This window comes from Ursus maritimus, unplaced genomic scaffold, assembly GCF_017311325.1.
Source record: "Ursus maritimus isolate PB19 unplaced genomic scaffold, ASM1731132v1 scaffold_12, whole genome shotgun sequence".
Lineage (NCBI taxonomy): Eukaryota > Metazoa > Chordata > Mammalia > Carnivora > Ursidae > Ursus > Ursus maritimus.
In genome coordinates, this window is record NW_024423564.1 from 5162455 (window position 1) to 5183379 (window position 20925).

Sequence of the window (20925 nt, forward strand, 5' to 3'; positions counted from 1 at the left end):
AGAAAAGCACTTAACAGTAAGACCCAGAAGGTCAGATTAGAGGTAGGAGCTCTAGACTCAGATTTTAGATCTTGTTTTTGGTTGCCCTGGGAATGTATCAGGTCTATAAGGAAAAGTGCATGGTGTGAGAAGAACAGAGAGTTTGGACCTAAATTGTGAGAAATGTCCACACTTAAAATGGAGGAGGAAAGGGATCCAAAGAAGGAAGGTGAGAGAAAGGGGTGTGTGTGAGTTGAGGAGCTCTGCCATGACAGCATCCCTGAGCCAGTGGCTGCGTTTTAAGACTGGGCCCTTGCCTCAGCTCTGCATACCTCTCTGGTACCATCTGTGGTGTTTTACCACTGTTCCTGGTTTATATACTTCCCTCACCCTAGGGGCGCTCAGCCTCTGGATGATGGGGGTGGTGTTACTTATTTTGGCATTCTTGGGACCAATTTTAACAAATAGTAGTTGTTGAATGAATGACAAACAAGAGACTGAAATAAGAATGATAATTGCAAAGAGTTAATCAAAATTTTTGAGGTCGTTGGAAATCTTCTAAAATGTAGTTTCAATATTAAAGAGAGAAGAACTCCAAATTGCAAAGGGTTAAATTAGAAAAAACGTGGGTGTTGAGGAAGGAGGAAGAGCAGGAGTGGGTATAGATCACTTATTCAAGATTTTGTACAGCTAAAAGAGGGAGAAATGCAGGGCAGTAGCTACAGGGGACGGAAACTTCATTCATGTGACCCTTGGCCATAGACTCTTGGCTAGACCGAGTTAAGGCAGCTGGAAGGGGGTTGGTTAAAGAACTGGGTTATTTAGGAGGGCTTGACTCTTACAAGTGTTAGTGGGGGATAATTAGGTGAAATGGTTGTTGGGAATGGAGGAAGAGGGAGATGGGAGGTTACAGTCAGAGTTGAAGTACCAAATTTGAGATCTTGCTGTTGGAACAATGAGTGTCTCGTAATGAGATCCAAAATGTGAGTGTGCTTGTGATATGGAGTGGATGTGGAAGCTGTTGAGTTGAGAAAAGTAAAGAACTCTTGGCCTGGGTGACCTCAACCCAGATATTAATTTCATGGGAGATGGGAAAGGAAAGAGTGAGAAGATCTTAAGTCATGTGTTTAAATCTTTTAAGGAGGTGGAATTTGGTCCATGAGGATAACAGATAGAGGTGAGATGATTTAAATTATAGTATTTTGTGTTTTTTAAAAAGGTATACATGTTTAGAAAAATTTGGATTTGAATCCATCTCTTATTTTTTTAGTGTCAAAAGTGAAACTGCATGTACTAATTGCCTCTTCTGTAAGATGAGGAATAAGCATACTTTTGGTTCTCTTACATCTTCTTTTCACTCTTCAGATTTTGTTTATATGATCTGGGATTTAAAAATGCATACCATAGTATTGCTATTGAATTTTAAAATTTTATACATTTTCTTATAAAAATATTCTTGATATTTACATTGCTTTATAATCCAATTTATAATATTTTGGACTTAATTCTATATGTAACTTGCTTTGTGTTAACTACCAGTACATTTATGTTACAACCTTTTCATTCTTGGATTCTTTATTTTGATATATTTTTTCAGTCAAATGAATACATCCTGGAGTAATTTTTTTTTTCCCCCAGAAAAGTTGCATGTTGGCATATCTTCAGAGCTCTTAGATATTTGAAAAATACCTTTTGATTTAGTTGCCTTCATACAAAATGGCATCTTGTCTAGAAACTGAATTCTTGAGTCACAAGTCAATCTTACCAAGTTCCTGGACATTGTTCCTTTGCATCTTGTGAGCATTATAGGGAGGTCCGACATCAGACAAGTCAGGCTGTCTCCCCTCTCCCTTCTCTCCTCTCTCTTTAAAGTAAAATATTTAACCAGTATTGGTATAGGTATATCCCTATTATTTTTTCTCTTAGCACTTTTGAGCCCTTTGGATCTGCAAGCTTAGGTCTATTTTCACTTCAGAAAAGATTTTTCTTTTCATTTTTTTTTTCATTTGTTTCTGTGTCTTCAGAAACATCTAGTATCTTAATTAGGTCTTCATTCTTTCTCATAGCTACGATCTTGTCTCTTGATATTTTAATTTCCTTTGCATTTTATGAGAGCGTCTTAAGCTTTTCCTTTATAACACTGATTTATTTTTCTTCATGATCAGTTCTGTCCTTTATGGCTTCTGATTCTGATTTTTATTTGAATTGCATTTTAAAAAATTTTTGTAGTATTTACTCATTGCATCTAGGTCCTCTGTAATTCTGCTTTTTTCTCAGCCTGTCCTTCTTCATCAGAGTCCAACATCTTGTATTATTTTTCATTTCTTTTTAAAACCTACATTTCCCTACATTTCTTGAGACTACAGAGCCAATTCCTTCTATTCTGGAAGGGAACTTTTTTCACAGGTATGGTCTTTATCTACATCTTAAGGGGTACCTTTTCCATCTTTTATACTACAGAATGTTTTAATAGGTCCCATTTTCCCCTCATTTTACTCATTCTGCTCATAGTAACTGCTTGCCTGTAAATAGAGTCCGTTGATTCTTTTTCGAACCCCTGCTGCGGTGAGGTGAGGGGCTCTTTATGTAAATTGGTTTAACAGCCCAGCAACCCAAGAAGGTGGTGAGAGAACCAGAGTGTGGGCCTCCTAGCAGGGGGACTGAAGCTTGGCACTGTTTTCTTCTTCTTGTGTGGAGAAGCCTTTGTGTCAGGGTCAGCTTTCTGAACATCCAGCATTGGCAGAGCGTCCATTGCCCTCCATACAGTGGCTGAGCCTGGATGCTCTTTGGTGCCGCTGCATCCGGAATTTGCCCCAGATGCACTGCAGACTCTCTCGTTGCTATAGCGGCCACAGGAACCCTGGGACTCCCCAGGGCTTTAAATTGCTATTGACCTGGAGGGGTGAGGTGGAGTTCAGTCCTTTCTCCTCACAGCAGCAGAGTGGGCTTTCTGAAACACAAATGGGATCGTGCTATTTCTTTGCTTAAAATGCTTCAGTGGGTCCTCCTTGTCTTTGGATAGAGTTCCAAGGCTCCGTACATAACTCTCTCTCCAGCCGTATCTCCCCTGATCCATGCCTTATAAGTGAACCACACTGATTTTTTTTCATTGACTCAAATGAGGCATGCTTTCTCTTCTATTCAAACCAATATACATATACTTACTTCTGCCTGAAATACTCCCCACTCTGGCGTCTTCCTACACACGTTTCCACACATATACACACTCTTATACAACCCAGTTAACATATAAAGCACTTTCTCTCTCTCTTGGTAATGGTAATTTAAAGTTTGTTCAGCTATACTGCAAGTTATTCTGACTTTAAGGTTGCATCCCATGGCATACTTCTGAGTTTATTCTCAAGATATTCTGTTGTACTTATCTCTGTCTGTTTTATAGATTTAAAAAGGCTCTGGTACTAAGGGGTCGTCTGGGTTTGGATCACATAGCAGTGAAGAAATGGATAAAAAAACTTTAGAAATAGTTAAAATAGGAGACCATTGTGATCTTCAAATGCCGGGACAAATGCTGCCATTACTGTTAATATTTGGATGATAAATTCTTGTTATAAATGCAACCTTAGGTGGTTTGAAGGGGTAAGTTTGTAGGAAAATAAAATGCAAAAAAAAAAAAAATTGCACTTGCCTTGACGTGGGCTGTCATTAGGTCCCATAATTGTGGCTTGCCAATGAAACATACCATCCCTAACCGGACCTGCAGAACATAGTTCTCTGTTCTCCTACTTTATGCTCCTAAGGCAATCTGTATCCATTAGAGCACTTACCACTGTCTGTTATAATTGTGGGTTTGGTTGTAAAACCCCTATTTACAGTGTAGAAGCCACAACTGTTTTCTTTACCATTATAATTTCACTGTATATAGGTCAGTGCCTGGCACATGGTATGTACATATTGAATGAATGAATGAATGAATGAATGAATGAATGAATGAATGAGAACATTAAAATTTTCAGTTGTTGCTGGCCCAGCCACATCCTTTGAAATTCAGGGCTGTTACTGGGTTCTATCAGGGTCTCTTCTCCCTACCCCTGAGATACTTTAGTATCTTTCTTCAGTGTGGACCAGGTCTGCACTATGTCTGTGAAACTGGTCTAATTGTATGAGAAGATTACATCTGACAACAATATAAGCACTTATCACAGAGTCTGGTACCTAGAAATTGCTTAATAAATAAATTTTTATTGTTTGAAGTTAGTAGCAGCATTAAGGAATAAAGAAAACATTGATTCTTTGCCTACTTACCTTCATGCAAATGGAACACTACATCAAAAACTAATGATGTACTGTATGGTGACTAACATATCATTAAAAAAAAAAGAAATGGAAAAAAAATTAAGGCAATTAGAAGAGGAGATGAGGACTCTACTGAAGAAGGCTGACGAGGGTGTAGTCTTTTGGGAAATCTTATGTTTCAGTCAAAGAGGGAAGGTACCCGCCATAGAGTAGAATTACCCTTGAGACATAGAGTAAAAAGGCAAGGTGAATTAGGTGTGGCATAAATGGGATGGAGTTTAGCAAGTAAGGAAGGGGGTAGAATGAGAAGTTTGGGTATTGACTGGTAGATGTCAATAAGGGGAAAATGGAAACTTTGGGAGTATGAATAGAATAGAGACACCCTAAAGGTGTGAGGGAGATGAGTTGAAAGATGATATTATTTTGGGATTAAAATGACCTAAGAAAGAGTAGACAGGTACAGATAAACTTTTTTTTTAACAAATATTTTTGAATACTTCTCAAGAAATATTATCTGGGCACCATGTTAAGTGCTTGGAATTCACAGATGAAGCAAATAGCTACTACCCATTTCTTCATGAAATTTACAGTCTAGTGAGGAACACAGACATAAATCATACAACTATCTGTAAAATTTTGAACTGTAATAAATGCCTTCAGGAAAAGTAGAGGTTATTAGGACAGCATATTAACAGGCAGAATTGAGTTGGGGGTAGGCATGTGATGTCTCTTTGAGAAGCTGGTATTTCAGCTGTGGACAGGGAATAAGAATTAGTTAGGAAAGAGTGGAGATAAGAGTGTTCCAGACACAGGGAACAGCGTGTACAAAGACCCTGAGTGGCGGGGGGGTGGGGGGGGGGGAAGGTTACGATCATTTTGAGAAATGAAAAAAAGCCAGAGTGGCTAGAGCTAGTGGTGTTTCCAAAGGAAAGACTAGAGAGATTGGCAGAAAACATGGATAGGATTTAGAATTTCATCCTAAGTATGGAGTTATCAAACCCTTTGTCATCAAAAGGTTTGATCAGGCAAGTGGCATGATATACTGTATAGAGATCATTCTGGTGATTCTTTAGGAAATATATTGGTCAGGATACAGGGAAAACAGACTTTTGAAGAGTCATAGAAAAGATGATGGTGTCTAGGTTTGGGGGGGGCATTCATTGAGATTCTTGTATTTATCCATATGTTTACCCCCTACTCCTGCATTATCCCCTTAGCCACTTGCATACCCTCCAGGCCTCTTATACACATTTGTGTGCTTGCGCATTAGTGCCCACATTTCCTCATTAGGCAGACCCTATAGACTCCAGTGTTTATACAAAATGTTTCAACCTGTCTAGACCCAGGAGGAGTAGGATAGTCAAGCTTGTGTTCTGTTCTTTCACTTCAGCAGTGGAATAGAACATCTGTGTAGAGAGAAGGTAGGGCAGAGGTTAGAACAGTGCTCTGCTATAATATGGAAAGATGGAACTCCACACTCAGGAGCTTGGGTGGTTGCTGGCTGGAAGGAGATATTGGAGCCTGAATTCTCTTGACTTAACCATAGAAGAGGAGGTAGTGGGGTCAGGGCAAGGGTCAGCCAAGCTCATTTTTATATGTTCCTCATGTGCTGATTGTTGTTGCAATGAGAGTTGACCCTTAACAGGGCCATTGATGTGATAAAAGTTTTTCCCACACACTTCACAGCTGAGAGATGACTAGGAAGGGTAAGGGCTTTATCCTAAAGTGCTAAGGCTCAGTGATCATTTCTTTTCTTTTTTTCCCCTCCTCTCACTTCCCAGTCACTTGTTACTCCAAGTCAGATTGATGGTTTGTTTGTGGTACCTTGAGAGAGCCATAATGAACTGTTTGTATCCCAGTGTGTTGCAACTCATAAATGATATCTGTTTAGTGGTCCACGGCTCACTGGGCTAGAGCTTGAGGCTAATGAAGCCTAGGTCATGGTTTCCATTTCAGTACAGTTCTCTTGGGTTCACTCTGTTCTATTTACTGCCAGAGGCTATGCCCACAATCTTACGCATTCACCCTTTGGTTTTTAAGATCATAGAATGAGGCAGTAAGAAAAGATCAACATGAAAGTGACCTACTCCTACAAAACTAACACAGCATACTCATTTTTCTGTTGGTGGGTTATTAGTGTTGTCTTCATTAGTAACACTACCGAAGCATCTTGCTCTTCCCCTGTGTCTCTCAACAGCCAGGTCAGAGTCCCTTTCCTTATTTAGAAGACTAACTTGATCTGCTATGACCTCACACCCGCAACATCCTTTTTAGCACTTAATGATTTCCATTTTTAATTTTGTCTATTTCTAACATTCTTCCAGCTAGCTGTACAAATGTGGACAAGTCACTACACATCTCTGGTCATAGTTTCCTCATCTGTAGAGTGAGCATGTTAGATTAAATCTAAGTTCTACTATAGTCAATTTCACCACTGATGCCAAGTACCTAATAAAGTGCCAGATATGTAAACTGAGGTGAATGGCAGACACAGTTCCTATCGTCAAGGAGCTTGTAATCTAACAGGGACAGGGACTATACATAATAAATAAATAAATAAATATAAAAATAAATAAATATAAAAGTACAACTTTGGATGTTGGCAGGATGGATTGAATGGAATAGGTGCAATGGTGGAGAAAATTGGGGAGATGTGAATTTGAAGATCTAGTTAGAAGTCAAAGGATGAGAAGTTACTAGCGGTATAAATAAGAGGGGGAGGAATATTTGAGGCAGAGAGAATAGGATATGCAGAGGTTCTGAGGTAAGTAAGAACTTAATGTTTAAGGAACCAACAGTAAGTCACTGTGTCTGGAGTAAAATATATGAAGGGGAGATATGGATTTGAGGTGTATTTAAGAGGCAAAAGTGATCAGCCAGAAAATTATCAGGAGCTATGGGTGGCTCCAGGTATTTAAGGTGTTAGGTAAGGTTGGTAGTGTGACACTTCATACCAAGTTAGCCCACACTCACGGTGGCAGTAGAGAAAGTAGTTGCTAAAAGCAAGTTATTTCTTTTCCCCTTTGCTGATAGGAAATGGGGAGGGCCTAATAGCCCACTGCCTTAGTGTCAACATTAAATGGCAGTAGCCCGCAATATCTGGCAGGTGGAAATTACTAAGAGGGATAATTGATGCCCTTAAAAAATTGCCTAACTGAGCTTTGTGCAACATATTTTGGGAGTTCACCAGCAAAGTTTGTATGTTGACACAGGTGATATCCATGCTGAGACTTGTTTGGGTGGAAGATTTAGTAGCTTGGTAGGGCACGGATACAACACCGCTCTCCCTTTTTACCAGATGCGTTTATATGCTAGGTAGCTCATAACTTTGTTCTTTCTCCTTCTGTCCCTACCAACAGAGAGCCATCTGCTTTTAGTCCCTCCTGTATTCTACTGGCAGGCTAATCTCCAAATGCAGTTTTGATCATGTTTTCCCCCATCCGTGAACCTGTGATAGCTCCCCTTTACTTGTATCATGTTCAGAATTCATACTAGAATTCAAAGCCTTCAATGATCTCCAGCCTTTTCTCCTTTTAAACCCCAGCCAGAGAATACCCTTCAGTAATTTGGATGTCTTCAGGACCTAGCCCTACCACCCTCAGTGAGCCTTCTCCCTCCAGCCCGGATTTACGCTTTCTTGTCATAGAGTAGTGGGAACAGCCCCTCCGGATGATCACCATAAACTTTTTCTATTTCAATAGTTATTGATCTTCTGCCTTTATTCATTTGTTCCAAGGGTGTTCTTTAATTGTCGCATGCTTTTGTGCTTTCTCGGTGTGTTTTAAGACCCTAGGAGCAGGGACCTATTCTGTAGATCTTGTTGATCAAAACCAAGGCTTGGAAACTTAACGCTGCTGCAGTGAGAAGGGCAGTAGATTTGGAGTCAGACTGATCTGGGTTTGAATGGCAGTGCTCTCACTAGTTTATCACCTCGGGAAGGCTACTTTGCCTTTCCAGCCCTTATGTTTCTTATTCTTAGGCTTCTGTATTGATTTCTTCCTGTGCTGAGAAGTGGTGGCATGTAGGAAGTGCAGTACCTTAGCAGACATTCCACTGGGAGTTTTGAAGTAAACACTTGTAGTAGCCACCCAGGTTACCATTTTCCTCATTCTGGTTGTTCGAATTGGAATGAAGAGAAAAAAAAATTCTGGCAGAAATGAGCCTGGGAGGGAATATTTTTCTGGAGAAATGTACCTGAATCTTAGAGAAAAAATGATCCATTTTGTAGAAAATAATTTATGAGCCAGTGTGCTTTTGGCTCTCTAGATTTGATTTCTCTAACAAACAGTATCTAACAGATACACAGTTGTCAGGTGTTCTAATCTTCAACAACAGTCTTCATTCAAAAAATTGTGAACTGTACGTACATTTGATTTTTGGATAGTAATTTTGAGTCCTAAGTTTTTCCAGTAATCTGATCACGTGAATAATGATTTTAATCCTCCCCTTCCTTCTTCATCCTCTCTACTTCCTTAGGCCTATGTGCACTTGGGAAACTGAGGCACACAAAGATGGTTTTGATGTAGTCAGACTCATACCTCAAGTCTTTGTTTAGAGTTTTATTTTTTTAAGATTTTATTTATTTATTTTTCAAAGAAAGAGAGAGCACAAGCAGAGGGAGAAGCAGGCTCCCTGCTGAGCAAGGAGCCCGACTCGGGGCTCCATCCCAGGACCCTGGGATCATGACCTGAGCTGAAGGCAGACTCTTAACCAACTGAGCCACCTAGGCGTCCCTTTGTTAAGAGTTTTAGGGGCAGGCAGCTCTGGTTTAAACCCCACTTCTGCACTTCCTGCCTCCTGCTAGGCAGATTATTTTACCTCTCTGAGCCTATTTCCTCAACTATAAATGAGTTAAATTTTGTGACAGCTTAAGCACACCTGGTTCATAGCAGACAAGCAATGACTCTTCGTTTCCTTTCCCAAGGGTGCCAAATTTCCATTCCAAGCATTGTTTTATTTACCTAGTCTGTCTTCCTGCAATATTTAAGTGTCTGGATATTATATTGCATAAGAAATATATATGAGATATTTTTAAACACACAGTGTCTTATACTCAGAATTATCACAGAGACAGTCAAAAAGAAAAATAACATCAAAATTGCTCACAGTCAGCAAGTAAGTTTGGTTTGAGGGTAGCATAGATATTTGAGTTAGCCTAAGTGTAAGAGACAAGGCTCTCAGTAATTTCCAGGTTACAGCCACTCTTCCCCTACTTCTTAGTCATGTTTTCATTTCTAAATCCCACCTGTACCCTAATCCCACCTGTACCCATCTGTCTTTACTCTGAGGTAGCATTTCTGCCAGGATAGTAAGGAAGCAAAGCTTTCTGTAATAAATGACATCATCTGCCCTGGGGAAATGATTGCCAATGTATGTACTCACTCACTCACTCATTCAGTCTGTATTAGTTAATACCATGGGTTGCAGTTGACAGAGCCCCATCTGAAATATTGGATACCTGTTGGAAGGGCCATCTCTCATTAGAAGCAGTTAGGCTTCAGGAAAAGCTGGAACCAGTAAGTTGAATGCCACCATGATTCTGCTTTTCTCTTCTCTGCAATTCTGATTTCACCCTTATCACTTTGTCTGTCACCAGCCACTTTATCCTTTTGGTCCATGTGTCAAAGAGTCCCTAATCCAAAAATTTAGAAAAGGGACACAGTGATATAGCTTGTATCAGATGCCCATCCTGGGTCAGTCAGCTAGAGTAGGAGGGCATGGTCATGTAAACACATGGTGGCTCAGGGTGCCTGGGTGGCTCAGCTGTTAAGCATCTGCCTTCTGCTCAGGTCATGATCCCAGCGTTCTGAGATTGAGCCCCGCATCGGGCTCCCTGCTCAGCGGGAAGCCTGCTTCTCCCTCTCCCACTCCTCCTGCTTGTGTTCCCTCTCTCGCTGCCTCTCTGTCAAATAAATAGATAAAATCTTTAGGGAAAAAAAAGACATGGTGGGTCCTTCAAGAATTATGTGTAAAAAAAAATAATTATATGGTTGAAGTGGGGTGAGGAGAAGCACACAGAAGAAGGGTGATGAACACAGAGTTCCAAAGATGCCCACACACCCATCCTGCCATCCTGGGCAGTGGGATCTTAGGTTAAGAATACGAAAAAATATTCCTGAACTGAGCTTGCTTGTAGCCAAGTGATGGGAGATGGATGTGTAATGAAATAAGTGCAATAGAGTGATCCCAGTTCTGTGTAATGGAGATATATGTAGATAGGGGTAAAGAATAGATGGTCAGTTAGGTGAGATCAGACACAACTAACCTCTGTTGTTATGAAGGCTACACAGCTGGGTACATTGAAGCCCTTCTGAAAATACTTGAGCCCCTGAATTATTGTTCAATAATGCCTTGGCATTTTCAGAGTATAAACATCATGTGCCTTTTCATTAAGAGGCCTCTTCACCAGAATGCCTTTTTAAATGATTCATTGACTTTTTTAACAAAGATAGACTTAAAGGACACCTTGAGGTTTTTTGCATTTTAGCCACTTGTCCTGTTGTGTTTTAGAGAATTCGGATGATCTGAGTATGAGTTCCCTTTGGTAGCTCATTAAACCGGTATTAACAAGGACAATTCATCAACTTGTTTTATAACTTGGGTGGTCTGGCACTAAACTCTTGTTAATCACAGATGTCTTGCTTATAAGTTGAAGATACATTTTTGTTCCTTGTGACAGAGCCTGAGAGCCTTTGCCATAGCCCCCCATCCTTTGCTATTGTAGTGACCTGCATTATATCCATAAGTGGTCTTGTGTATCATCCTTCAGTTTGCTCTTTTTCAGGCAGATCAAACTGAGCCTTTTCGTATCTTCTATTGCACTGAGTCAACTTTCTGCATTTTACTCCACAAATCCACATCTTTGAGGGTTGGGTGCCTCAGGCTATGCAGTTTGCTCCAGTTTCATCATCTTGGTGTTGCCCTTCACCTCTGCAGTTTACCAAGGCTTTTCATTGTCCTTCATCTCTTCTCACTACCTGCACTTGCCCTTTTATTTTTTAATTGAACTTTTTATTTTGAGATAATTATAGTTTCACACGCAGTTGTAAGAATTAATACAGAGAAATACCCTATACCAAGTCTCCCCCGATGGTAACGTTGTCTTGCAAAACTGTTGTACAGTTCATAACCAGGATGTTAACATTGATACAGTCAGGATATAGAACAACTGCCCTGACATTTTGACCTTTGGGTTCCTTCTCATCATTCTGTTTCTTACTCATCTCATACACTCTCTTCCGTTGCTCTTCTCACTTACATATTCATTGTCCTAGGGATTTAACTGAGTCAAGGATGCTACAAAGAAAAGACTAATCTTTTCTTTGATAGGTTGGGTTAATTTTCATGTATTTCTAGGAATAGCAGTTTCCATTCTTTTAAGTTATTTGCCTGGAATAAATATCATGTGGATGGTTCATGATAGCCTTAAGATTTATGTGAAGACCTGGTCTGCTGGAAGATCTGTTTGCCTTAATTTCAGGCAGGTCACATGAGGGTGAAGAATGTTGTGGGTATGGTACTAATCCTTTGAGACTTAAGAGCCCTAATCAAAGGCACTTTTTTCCCCCAAAGGACAGTTTTGCACAGAGGATGTGGATGAGTGTCTGCTGCAACCTAATGCTTGTCAGAATGGGGGCACCTGTACCAACCGCAATGGGGGCTATGGCTGTGTATGTGTTAATGGCTGGAGTGGAGATGACTGCAGTGAGAACATTGATGACTGTGCCTTCGCCTCCTGCACTCCGGGCTCCACCTGCATTGACCGTGTGGCCTCCTTCTCTTGCATGTGCCCAGAAGGAAAGGCAGGTAAGGCCAGCAGGGCAGAACTGGAGTTCAGGGACGGGGCCAGTGAGCATTCGGGATCTCTTTCATTCCCTGAGTTGTGTCCTTTTAATTAGCATCTGTAGGAACATGTTACTCAAGACTGTCCTGGAAATATAATTGCTAGCCAAAGTACTATGAAATTAGTCTTCTTCTTTAGGACTTTTGGCTCTCATCTCAAGTCTGCATACCTCAGTTTTTCATTCCCCCCGAAAATGAAAGTAACTATTGCCTTGGGAGCATCTGTTGACCTCAAGATTTAGGCGAAAAACACCTCAGAAATTAAGATTAATGTCTCGAAAATTAAGACAAAATTACTAATAAATGGATTTAGAGACTTCATTTTGAGAAGAAACCTTTTACTCGGAAGGAGTTGGGAGGAGAGAAGCATTTGAATGCATTCCAGCTCTCAGTGTCTATGAAAATATTCCTCTAAGGGAGGAATTTTACTAACTGCAAAGTTAACATTGCTCTAGCCTCTCAAGTTAACAGCTCCCGGTCCTAGGAGTAGAGAGCAGTGAAAGGAGGAATGTGAAGGAAGAAGATAGCTTAACTGAGAGAACTTGTGCCCAGCACTTTTGAAGTGTTCTTATATCTATGCCTTTCCAAAAGTCCCACGTCCAGCTTTGTAAGAAGCCTTGGTTACCTGTTCTTAAGGTAATTGCAGACTGGAAAATCCAGTTCCCATGTGAACTACACAGAACGTGGGGCCTAGTAATACCTTCAGAGTCCTGAGGGCACTTGAGCCAGGAATGTTGACACTGTTTAAAAGGCTGCCCTAGTACAGGCTGATGATATTCAGCTGTTTTTTTCCTTCTGAGGCTAGTGAAATACCGGTGGCCCTTGACCATCAGGTAGCATTATTTGGGGAAAGTATGTTGCTAAGTAAGATCTAAGGTGCATGCAGTATTTGGAATATATGGCAAAAATTATTTGTTTATTTGAAATTCAGATTGAACTGGGCATCCTCTATTTTTATTTGCTAAATCTGGCAGCACTATCAGAAGGATATCTTCATTGTCTGACCATCTCACTTTATGGCCTGTAGATGACTAGACCCTTGAGGAGAGGTCTAGCTGAGAGCTCAGGGTCAGAGCACCAGAGTTGTCTGCAGAAGCTCTTTGCTTGCTGTTAGATGCAGCACATCCCTAAGATGTAGGATTAGGTAAAGGGGAAGTTGCCTGTAAATCTCCATATTGGATTTTGGTGAGGTGACCATAAGGTTTTCCCTCCTCCATGAAAGAGAAAACTCTTCCTCAAGTAAGAGACAGTTTCTCTTCATTCTCCTTGCTCCACCCTATGACAGGTCTCTTATGTCATCTGGATGATGCATGCATCAGCAATCCTTGCCACAAGGGGGCACTGTGTGATACCAACCCCCTGAATGGGCAGTATATTTGCACCTGCCCCCAAGGCTACAAAGGGGCTGACTGCACAGAAGATGTGGATGAGTGTGCCATGGGTGAGTATGTGGAACCTTTCCTATTCCTCATGGTGTCTGTCGAGCTCAGCAAGCATTCAAACAGAAGCAAAACCTCAGATCTCTCCTGCTACATGTCCACTGTTTATGAATTCTCAGTGTAAACATATATTCTCTTTTGAGAATTGAATATATGGAAGGTCTGTACCTGCTTCTTAGTAGAAAGCCCTACTTTGGTGACAGTTTGGGGAAAAGAACAGCAGAGATGCAAAAGAGTTGAGATTACCTTAGTCTGTCTTTCCTTTGTTTTCCCTTTCCCCTACCCTTTCCTTTCCCTTCTTTCCTTGTTTTTTAAGGAAGAAAATTAGAAATTGAGAACCTGATTATTAAAGGCTTGGCTCTTATGCCGTAATAATCAGACCTACTTCTGTAATCCACATTTGTGGAAACTCCATCAAAGTACTTTGATCCCAGTAATTGGTGCTTGTATTTTCCAGCCAATAGCAATCCTTGTGAGCACGCAGGAAAATGTGTGAACACAGATGGTGCCTTCCACTGTGAATGTCTGAAGGGCTATGCAGGGCCTCGTTGTGAGATGGACATCAATGAGTGCCATTCCGACCCCTGCCAGAACGATGCAACCTGTCTGGATAAGATTGGAGGCTTCACGTGTCTGTGCATGCCAGGTACATGGGCCCATCAGTGTGTGGGGTCTACACAAAAGGCACTGCCCTGCACTTTTCAGTATAGGGTGGCAATTCCATGAACTCTGTCAGCATTTAATTCCCAATAATGACAGGGTTCCCAGCCAAGGGGACCTTTAAGGAGTAATGCGGTGCTAGAATTCTTAGAGCTCTGGAGACCAAGTTAAACAAGTCCATATGTCAGCATCACTACATGTAAGAGAAAAATTCAGAAGTGATTGTTTTTATGCAAGTATTATTTGATTTAATAAAGGATTTACCCTAAGAATCCTTTAAATAGCAAGCTTTTCGGATCTCTTGATATATTATAAATATCATACTATTCCATTTATAGAAATTATTTTACCCATAATCGTATAGGAACTTGCCATCTGTCCATAGTGATGTGCATATAATTAGTTGTATTCTGGAGTTCTTCTGCAGAAACCATTTCTTGAATCCTTAGAGAGCTCAGGTAAATCTAGTTTAAAGTGACATACGACAGTAGTTCCTTTGCCAGATTAAGGCTGCTAGCCACTGTAGCATTGGGAGGCCCTCCTGACCTTAACTTGTACCCTGAGAGCAACAGCATCTCCAGCGCAGCAGGTCTTTAGGAACATTAACTAGAGAACCTGTGGGCCTGGTACTGCTCTGAAAGTGAAGCAGGGACTGGTCAGAGAACGTGGGACAGTCTTTGCTGGCATGCTATGTTTTGCCAGTGTCTTTGGAAGTAACCTCTTCTCCCTCTTCACAGTGACATGGCTACCTTGCTGTATTCTCCTCTCTTGCTGATACTTGCAGGGACTATTTCCCATCATGGCAGAGTCCCCTTTGCCTTCTGCAGAAATGTTCATGCTCGTAGGGGATATAGTCATCTCTGCAAATTTGTGCTTTCTTGGCTAGAGTATGCCTTTCTCTCTTTCTAAGCCACTTGTGTGGTCCAATTTGTTCAGGTTTCAAAGGTGTGCATTGTGAATTGGAGATAAACGAATGTCAGAGCAACCCTTGTGTGAACAATGGTCAGTGTGTGGATAAAGTCAATCGCTTCCAGTGTCTGTGTCCGCCTGGTAAGTGCCCACCACCTGCCCCTGTTTTCTTTGAAAGCACAAAGCTGGCTGACCACAAGGAAGGGAGGAGGAGAGAATGTGTGTGGGCTGTACATGAGGAAGTCATTAAAGTGAGCACTTCAGGATAGGAGTGTTACAGAAATGGGGAGTTTGTTTCAGCTAGTGTATCATCCAGATCCTTTCTGGCCAGAAGTCCAAGTCTATTCTGAATGGCCCATGACCTCTCTGTCTGTGTATATATTTCAGAAAGGTCATACCTCACAGAAGCCTGTTGTAGGCTGTTCAGGGTTCTCCGCTCCCCCGGGTCATATTCTTGAAGCCCCTCTGTGAGATTTTTATTTTTAGATATTTCACCCTGGATCCAGAAACAGGCAACACAAGTCAGTTTTTTCCAAAGAACACTCTGTGTCTCCTTTTGCTCCCCAAAGCTATTCTTGAAGACATGCCAGATTTTCTGGCACAGACTATAGTCTCTCATGTTGTTTCTTCAGAGAGGTTCCAGTTCCTCTGAAGCTGTACTCACTTGTTTGAGGGCTCCGTATATAACTATTTAGTCCCTACTTCAGGTAGAAGTGAAATCTGCAGTAGGAAGAAGCAGAAGTGGAGACACACCCAGTTGCCTCTGATGCCCTGAGCTTCACCCAATTATCCTAGTTACCTGTTGGGGAGAATAATTTTATGTTTGCTGAGCCATTGTTTTAAGACCTGCTGGTAACTTAGCCCAACCTTTCTTGGGCATCTTTCTCATGGGATATCATAGGTAGACCTTAGACACACATAGGATAGCCCTTTGACTTATGTCATCACTGTCCTTTTAAGGTTTCACTGGGCCAGTTTGCCAGATTGATATTGATGACTGTTCCAGTACTCCATGTCTGAATGGGGCAAAGTGTATTGATCACCCGAATGGCTATGAATGCCAGTGTGCCACAGGTAAGATTGTTCTCACTTTTCATCCCCTCTGATGGGTCCATTTGAACAAAATAGGAGACTGTCCTCTTCTAACTGTCCTACCGAGCCAGTCCACTAACGGGCTGCTCTGTGTTTAGAGAGAGCTGCTTCTAGCGTATTTTTTGTTGCTCTCCTTGTTTCCTTCTACAACACCTGCCTCCTTTTCCACCACAGTAGTGGCCTGGCTTGGACATTTCCATTTGGTGTCCATGTCTTTCTGTGACAGATTTTGGCAGTGGTGAGTTTCCAGCTGGCTTGACTTACTCCTTTGGGAAAGGGAAGAATTCCAGCTGAAAGCTATTTTTCACTGGGGCTTCTCAGCAGGAGGCCTGTCTCTGTGTTTCTTGGGGCAAGTGATTGAACAAAGGCCCAGAAACCTAAGGGCCATTGTGTGCAAGTGCAGAGGTTTTCTGCATAAAAAAACTGCTCAGGCCCTGAGAGTCAGGTGTGTATCTGAACGGGAGAGAGAGTTCTGTCTGGGAAAGTTTAGGTCCTCTTTCCTGACTTCTGCTACTACAGTGACAAAAAAATCTGTTTACAAATAGTCTACGTTTCTGATCTGTGGCCACATTTTTCATTTGGGAGTGGATTTGAATAAGCCCAACGTCCCTTGTTACACATTTGCTTCTGCACAGACCAGTATTATAGAGAAAGACTAAAAATTATTAGAAAAGATGATTTCCCAATTTGTCTTTTGTATGACCACTTAAGGAAGAAAGAAGTTGTGGATATAACTTAAGACCTTTTTCTTATTTTAGAAGATGGATTCTTAAAGGATTTTAAACATCATGTGCATGATTTTTTTCTGATGACAGAAAAGGGAACTAAGTCACAAAAATAAACACAGAGAATGAGTGTTTTGGTAGTACTGGAACATTACCATTTACTGCGCCTCCTTAGATTAGGTCCTGTCAGATGAACCACTTAACTGCTTTCTCTTTTCACGAACTGTTGTCCTTGGTTGGAGAAGTTCCAGGTTTTGTCCTCCTCTGGCCAGATTATCCTCGTAGAGAATAACCTTCACTGGAGAGCGTTTAAAAACCTTGAATTCATGTTTAAAAAAGAAGAGAGCCCCTCTTCCTTTAAAATCCTTTAAAAGAATGGATTGAATGAAGGAGGCTTTATTTGCCTCTTTTTCTTTTAAACACTCACAAATTTTCATTCATTTTATTTAACAGGTATTTATTAAAAGCTTAGTAGATAAGCAAAGTACTCTGGGAGGGTTTGAGAGGGATTAAGAAAAGTTCTCTGTCCTCTAAGGTCAGAATTGGGGAGATAAGGTACATGTAACCATTAATACTATATCTGTATGTTGGTTTTGGGAAGAAAGGAATATAGAGGTAAATATATAATGGAAAAATCTTGAGAACTATTCCCCGTTGAGGCTCAGCATGAAATGAAGATGCAGTTGAAGTATCTCTGCAGTGAAACCATTGATCATTTAAAAAAGGTATTTGAATTCTACAAATCATTTGAAAAACTTTATTTTAAGCACAACTCTAAGCTTGCCTTATAAATCAGGCAAATAGTTGGCTTCAGCTGCTCATTGTGTGCAGCATGAACTGTTTTAAGACCTGAGGTCTGTAGGATAAGTGGATGCGGCCATACTTACGTGCAGGTGTGGAGTGTCTGACATGGTTTTAAGCCTCCTTGGTAAAATTCCTTCCCAGGATTCACTGGTGTGTTGTGTGATGAGAACATCGACAACTGTGACCCTGATCCTTGCCACCACGGCCAGTGTCAGGATGGGATTGATTCCTACACCTGCATCTGCAACCCAGGGTACATGGGTGCCATCTGCAGTGACCAGATAGATGAGTGTTACAGCAGCCCCTGCCTGAATGACGGCCGCTGCATCGACCTGGTGAATGGCTACCAGTGCAATTGCCAGCCCGGCACGTCAGGTAAGCTGCGCTGACTGTGTCTCCTCTGGGCTCTCACTGTTCCCCCCAGACAGTGTACACACATGTCTCTGGCTGTCATGGCATAGGCTCAGATAACTGAGAAATAATCCTGATTCTGAGATGCACAGCCAGAGCTAGAGCCAGAAACATCTCAGAGGCAGATGTCTCTAGCCACTGGAGAAATTGGAGGCAATAGCTTTTCAAAACTGATGATTTTGGGTGTGTGTTTTTCATTAAGAGGAGACATACAGCTTCAAAAAATTGAAATTATTATTTAAAACTGGAAATCCTGTTGGCTTTGTGGCTTGATTTGATTGCCTTTTTTCTTTAGCCTCCACCACACTCAGATTAATGAAGCTGGCCCTTTCCCTTCTCTCTCCCTCCTGTCCTTCCAGTTGTGTTTTTCTCTATTTCAGAGTCCAGTATCTTTAATGTGACAGTTTTCTTCCACCATGTGTCTCTGGTGGGTCTTTGGCATTTGCGGGGATTCTCAGGGATTGGGGAGACTTTGCAGCACCTCCCACTCATTGTAAATTAGAATGCAGAGCCACCATTTCCATCCCCGAGTTCATTGCTTGTTAGTTGGGAGGGCATGCTGCTCCTTACTGGGGGAATGTTGAATTATTTTCTCAGGCAGCAGCATTTCACAGGTTTCACTGGAGTCTGTTTTACTTATTCGAGGAATAATTATGGTCACAACTGTGGTTAATGGACAGAGAAGTACTATGTCTCAGATCAAAGAAAATGTATTAGTGGAAGATTAACTAGTGTGTGCCTTTGTTAGAAGGAACCCGCCAATACAAGGGAGTGATTTATTGAGAACTCATTCTTGATTTAAGGAAAATGGCCTATGTAGGGGGCAGAGGTGGGGGAGGTGGTTAACTGCCCTCATTTTATTTTGTTATTTCCAAATCCATTTCTTCAAACTTGTCAAAGGCCCTGGTCTTCATCCAGGACCTCGTACATGCCAAGTTTGAAAACAAAGTCCTTTTTGAGTTGCTCAAGCATACGAAAAACATCCCATGCCTTCACAGTTGAAAATGCCTTCCCCCTCCCCACGTTTAGATAACTCACTAAAAGGGCTGAATAGATCTTTGTGAAACCTTCCAAAAGCAATTTGCTTCCGGGCTGGTCCCCAGACATGAGAAATTGCAGTACGAAAAGAAATTTGAGAGATTTACAAGTGATTGAAAGGATGCCTTTAGAATAGTGGGGCTGTTTTAGGCTTTGCTATCATCCCCATTATAGCAAATGTACTGGAAACCTGGGTGAGTGGTGGGTTGGCAAACACTTTGTTTTCTCTGGGATTATATCTTTATGCCAGGATGTATCAGGTGTATTCCCTGGGGAGGACAGAGAAGACAAGGTGTAAGTAGCTGTCACTGAGAAATGCAAGAAGTAAATATGAGTAGTGTGCAGGCAGCGTAGAATGAAGGCCCAGAATCTCTCAGAAAACTGCAAAATCGCTTCCTGTGGCTGTTGGGAGAATTAAAGCAAAAAGATGCAGGCATCATGAAAAATCTTGGTCTGTAATGGGTGGAGAAAGCCCTGACATGTACTAGGGGCCTGGATGAACAGGTCTATTTAGTCATTATGAGTAGACTCTTGAGTTCTAGAGGAAGAATCCATGACCCATTCATAACATGGCCCTGAGTTGGTAGGTTGGGGTTTGGATGAGTATAGACAGAAGGGATGCTTTACAATGTGCTGGTTATAATTGTGGTTTCTCACTTACTGGGTACTTAAAGTGAGATACACTGCCTAGAATCACATCTGAAGCTTCTTTCACCTGTGGTCTTACGATGGGAAACTGTTCTCAGTAAGCTTCTTTAGGTTTTAAATCACAGAAACCAACTTGACTAGTTTAAAGACTCTTTAGCAAACAAGCAAACAATAACTACAAAACAGACCAAGAATTTAGTGAAAGCACACAGAAGTATCTTACAGATTCCAAGTGAGAATTGATCAATAAGGCTTTGCAGAAATCAGCAGGAAGCAGAGCAATTTGTAGACCATAGTTCCCACAGTTCATAATCCAATGTTCAATGAGAAAATCTCATTGTCCCATCTTGGGCAGGGTGTCTGCTCTTGCTCGAATAAATATAGCCTCCTGTGGCCTGCCGTGGTCAATTTTGGGTAATTGGGGGTTATCAGCCAATGGCTAGACACTTCTCCTAAAAGTGTGCACTTGTATACAAGGAATATGGAAACTCTTGCCTCATTTGTGGCTAGTGAGGCAGCATGACCTCATTAATCACAGAGTGACCAGTATGGTGTGGCAAAGAGTGTAGAATCCAAAGTGCCTGGCTCACATCCTGGCTGTGCTGGAGTAATTGTGCAAGTGCATGATAAAATGGGTGTAACGCAACTTGATATGCCACTTGAGTGAGAAGACTAGAGAAAAGTTATGTAAAGTGGGAGGCAAAGTACTTGCATGCTCAGTAAATTTTTAATGTAATTATTAATAAATATTAATACAAAGTGTTGAGTAAATTTTTAATGTAATTATTAATAAATATTAATACAAAGTGTGAGTAAACCAAAATGTTCACATTTTTTCAAGGAAATTTTGTTAGTTTATATCCTTTTTACCAGGCTTTATTTTTAGATTTTTAGACTACCAAGGCATTTTTCTATGAATGGGAAATAAAGCATCACTAAATTCATGTTAAGTAAATGACAAAATATCATGAGTATTTTTAGAAAATGATGGTAAAAATTATGATTGGTATAGTTTAGTTACCCATATCTACAATTAAGCCTTTCTTAATATAGCCAGACTCTACCATTCATCTGGGGAATGGGCCAGAAGGGAGGCAGCACAGCCCCAGAGGAAGATACCAGAC

At 41.1% G+C, this 20925-nt stretch overlaps 1 protein-coding gene and 1 pseudogene across 1 annotated transcript in view; one reads left to right on the forward strand and one right to left on the reverse strand.

Annotated features, from left to right (window-relative positions):
• Positions 1-20925, forward strand: part of NOTCH2 (notch receptor 2) — a gene marked incomplete in the record, with an annotated part of 185024 nt that overhangs the window by 116158 nt on the left and 47941 nt on the right. The window contains 6 exon segments of the mRNA XM_040626847.1: positions 11806-12039; positions 13361-13516; positions 13972-14160; positions 15111-15224; positions 16044-16157; positions 17846-18079. Coding sequence (XP_040482781.1) covers positions 11806-12039; positions 13361-13516; positions 13972-14160; positions 15111-15224; positions 16044-16157; positions 17846-18079 — 1041 coding nt within the window.
• On the reverse strand, positions 1229-6961 carry LOC121102021 (annotated as a pseudogene).